This window comes from Rhinopithecus bieti, unplaced genomic scaffold, assembly GCF_001698545.2.
Source record: "Rhinopithecus bieti isolate Rb0 unplaced genomic scaffold, ASM169854v2 scaffold_50706, whole genome shotgun sequence".
Classification (NCBI taxonomy): domain Eukaryota; kingdom Metazoa; phylum Chordata; class Mammalia; order Primates; family Cercopithecidae; genus Rhinopithecus; species Rhinopithecus bieti.
The window spans coordinates 20,264-23,819 of record NW_016819840.1 but is presented as its reverse complement, the minus strand read 5'-3'; the positions used below and the strand labels follow the sequence as shown (position 1 = coordinate 23,819).

Here is a 3,556-nt window from a genome sequence, read left to right as displayed (position 1 = left end):
AAAAAAAAAAAAAAAAAAAAAAAAAAAAGAAAAGAATGATTTCCTATATTTCAAATTAAAGGCACAGACAATAAAAGCAGAACTGAACAAGTGGAACTACAACACAGCAAAAAGAGTCTGCAAAGCGCGGAAGTAATTCTAACCTACAGAATGGGAGAATATAATTGCAAGCCAGGCATCTGAAAAAGGGCTTATATCCAAAACAGGCACACAACTACAACTCATTAGCAAAATCGTAATTGCCTGATTGTAAAGTGGTCAGTTTTACACCATAAAAATTTAAGAATATAGATGTCATTTTAGAGATTCTTCCCTCTGGGTAATGGTAAGTTTGATGGTACACTTGGTTAGGGTAGACTATGTATTTATTCAATCCAATATTAATATATGTGGTGTTAGCCAGTTGCAGTGGTGCATGCCTGTAATCCCAGCACTTTGGGAGGCTGAGGCGGGTGGATCATCCGAGGTCAGGAGTTTGAGACCAGCCTCACCAATATGGTGAAACCCCGTCTCTACTAAAAAGACAAAAATTAGCCAGATGTGGTGGCATGTGCCTGTAGTCCCAGCTACTGGGGAGGCTGATACAAAAGAATTGCTTGAACCCAGGAGGCAGAGGTTACAGTGAGCCGAGATCATGCCATTGCACTCCAGTCTGGGCGACGGAATGAGACTCCATCTTAAATATATATAATGTTGTGAATTTCCTTAATAGATGCTATTAAACCTGTCATCAGCTGACTCTAGGTTAAGTAGATTATCATTGATAAAATGGGTGGGCCTGATTCCATCAGAGCAGAACTGGAGAAAATGAAATTCCATGGTGTTCAGCAACTTCATCTCTCTCTGGGACCTCCAGCCTGCACTTACTGAGGGATCACTTAGGGAAATTGGATATGCCTAGCCATGTCTAAAAAGCGTCATCCTCTACAACTCACAGAAATGTGGCATGTCCATCTGTAGCTTGTCAACTGAATAACAGGCGGAAAGAGACTCTAAAATATAATATAATAATATAAAATATTATGTTATTAAAATATAATAATATATCTTCTAGGATGTGTATTGCAATTGAAATATGTATGGGTGCATTCAGGTTGGTATGGAAAGAAAAAAATTAAGGAAAAATGAGGAGGGTTACATCAGTTGTTTTGAGACAGTTATCCCGGGGTAGAAGGATCAGTAACGGGGTGACATCGGTATAAGGTTGTACAGGCAGTTTGCTGGGCAGATATTCTTGGAGAAGTAATTATTTTATGGTTGTGGTGGCCTCGGTGCAAAGTTGTGGTTGTGCAGAGTCTATTTATGATAGTTCTTGTTACCAGGAATATGGGTGTTAGAACCTCCTTCATGGCCTTTCCCAGCTTCGTCGCCTTCCCCAGCTTCATAAGTGGCTCCATTTTGTTTCTGATAAATTTTGCAACCTCTTTCTAACACTGCTTCTGAAGCAGATGAGTCTGATAGTTTGCACAGAACAGGGTTAATTCCACATCCACATCCCATTTTGATCAAATATGTTTATCCCTTTCACTATTAACGACCAGTTGCATTCCCAGATGAGTCTACACACAACACAGTGGAGGGTCCTGAGAAAATGGGGAGAGAAGGAAGTTCCATCAGCCTCTCCCACGTGGCTCCAGGAGCCACAGCCTGAGCCCCACCTGAGCTCCAAGAAAATGCCTTGAGCCCTGGAATGTAGACCACGGAGACTATCTTTTTCTTTTTCAGAAAGCAGAAAACTAAAATTTTAAAGGAAGAACGAACACTACAAAGAAAGAACGAAGTCTGCGAGCAAAAGGAGCACCAGGTCAGTGTGATGCTGATGGGCGTTAGTGTCAGGAGAAGGGTCAGACGAGAAACCTGTGAGCTTCTACATGACACTGACCCTGGCCCAGCCTCTCTATTGCCTGCGATCAGCATCCCAAAGACTGTTCTAGTCCAGGAATCTCCCTGAGGTTTCTGTCCTGGGTCTGATTGGAGAAAACTCACCAGGCACCCCTGAGCTTCCTCAGGACTCTGATCCTGGTGAGGACTTTTCATCTCTGTAAGCAACAATCTGCATTTTGTGCATATGAAAATAGGTTATCATAATAAATAGTCATTGAAAAATATGTAGAGATGACATTACTAAGCACAGAGTTCTGAACTCAGAGAGGTTCACTAGAGGAACTGTGAAAAGATGGCGTCCCACATCCTGACAGGAAATCAGGCTCCGTGTGCACCGGCCTCTGGGTTGACTCTGATCGGTGGGTCCCGAGCGCCCCCTGGTGGCCCGGCGCGCCCCTGCAGGGAGGTTTGTGTCTGGGCTCACACCGACTTCCCCTCACTGTGTCTCTCGCACAGTAATACACGGCCGTGTCCTCGGCTCTCAGGCTGTCCATTTGCAGATACAGCGTGTTCTTGGCGTTGTCTCTGGAGATGGTGAATCGGCCCTTCACGGAGTCTGCATACCTTGTGCTACCCCCACCACTATTAATGTATGAGATCCACTCCAGCCCCTTCCCTGGAGCCTGGCGGACCCAGTGCATGTAGTAGTCACTGAAGGTGAAGCCGGAGGCTGCGCAGGAGAGTCTCAGGGACCCCGCAGGCTTTGCCAAACCGCCCCCAGACTCCACCAGCTGCACCTCACCCTGGACACCTGCAAACAAAAAGACACCGAGGTCAGAAACCGCCAAATGTATCCACTGTTCCTCTCACTCATGTCCCCTCACACACAGAATTTCTACTTCACCCTCAATTACCTTTCAAAAGAGCAACAAGGAAAACCCAGCTCAGCACAAACTCCATGGTGTGTTCTGTGTGTTTAGTGCTGATGGCCAAACAGAAACACCTGGGAATTCTGGGCCTGGGCTCCTCTCCCAGAGCTGCAGGGTCAGGGCTGGGCTGCTTTTCATCAGCAGAGGGAGGGACCTATTTGCATGTCTCTTGCTATATAGCAAGCTCTGGGGTGGGACGGCTGAGGAGAAGGCAGTGCTGAGAGCGGATGAGAGTGTCCCGGAAAACACTGGAGTCAATTCTATCTCTCAGGAAATATAACTTCAGATTATGTGATTGTGCCTTGATAATCATTTAGTATTCATCATCTTATTTAATTTTTACATACTTGTAGAATGTACTTAACGCAAGTGTGAATGTCACATGTTTAGAGAAGATAATTACATGCAGAACAGAGCAGCTGTGCAATGCGTCCAATATCACACATCTGGACAGGGTTAGCTCTATTATCTGTGCCTGTGACGCTAAACACTGGAGGAGTCGGCTCCCCGAGACAGCTCCAGGGTGGTGTGCGACGTGCCTAGAGGGGTTTTCAGGATGTCCCACCTGTCATAACAACTTTATAGAATTTTGCCATTTGTAGTGTTTACCTGAAATACACAATCAGTGTTCACATGTGTGTATTGTCAGGAGTCCGTGATTATTCAAGTGTCAATATTTATCTTTCTTGCTTTTTCCCAGCCAATATATTCATTTTTGTTACTGCTTTATTAAAATCAATTAATAATGAAAACAAATTGATAGTGCAGCATTTGGGAAACGTTGATATATGTGTGCAGTCATT

General features: G+C 44.5%; 1 gene segment (V, D, J or C); it reads right to left on the bottom strand.

The window, feature by feature from the left end:
- Positions 1-2,144: 2,144 nt before the first annotated feature.
- LOC108519973 (Ig heavy chain V-III region 23-like) lies at positions 2,145-2,886 on the bottom strand. The segment is given in 2 exon segments: positions 2,145-2,635; positions 2,739-2,886. Coding segments are annotated over 2 exon segments (537 nt in total).
- Positions 2,887-3,556: the final 670 nt, after the last annotated feature.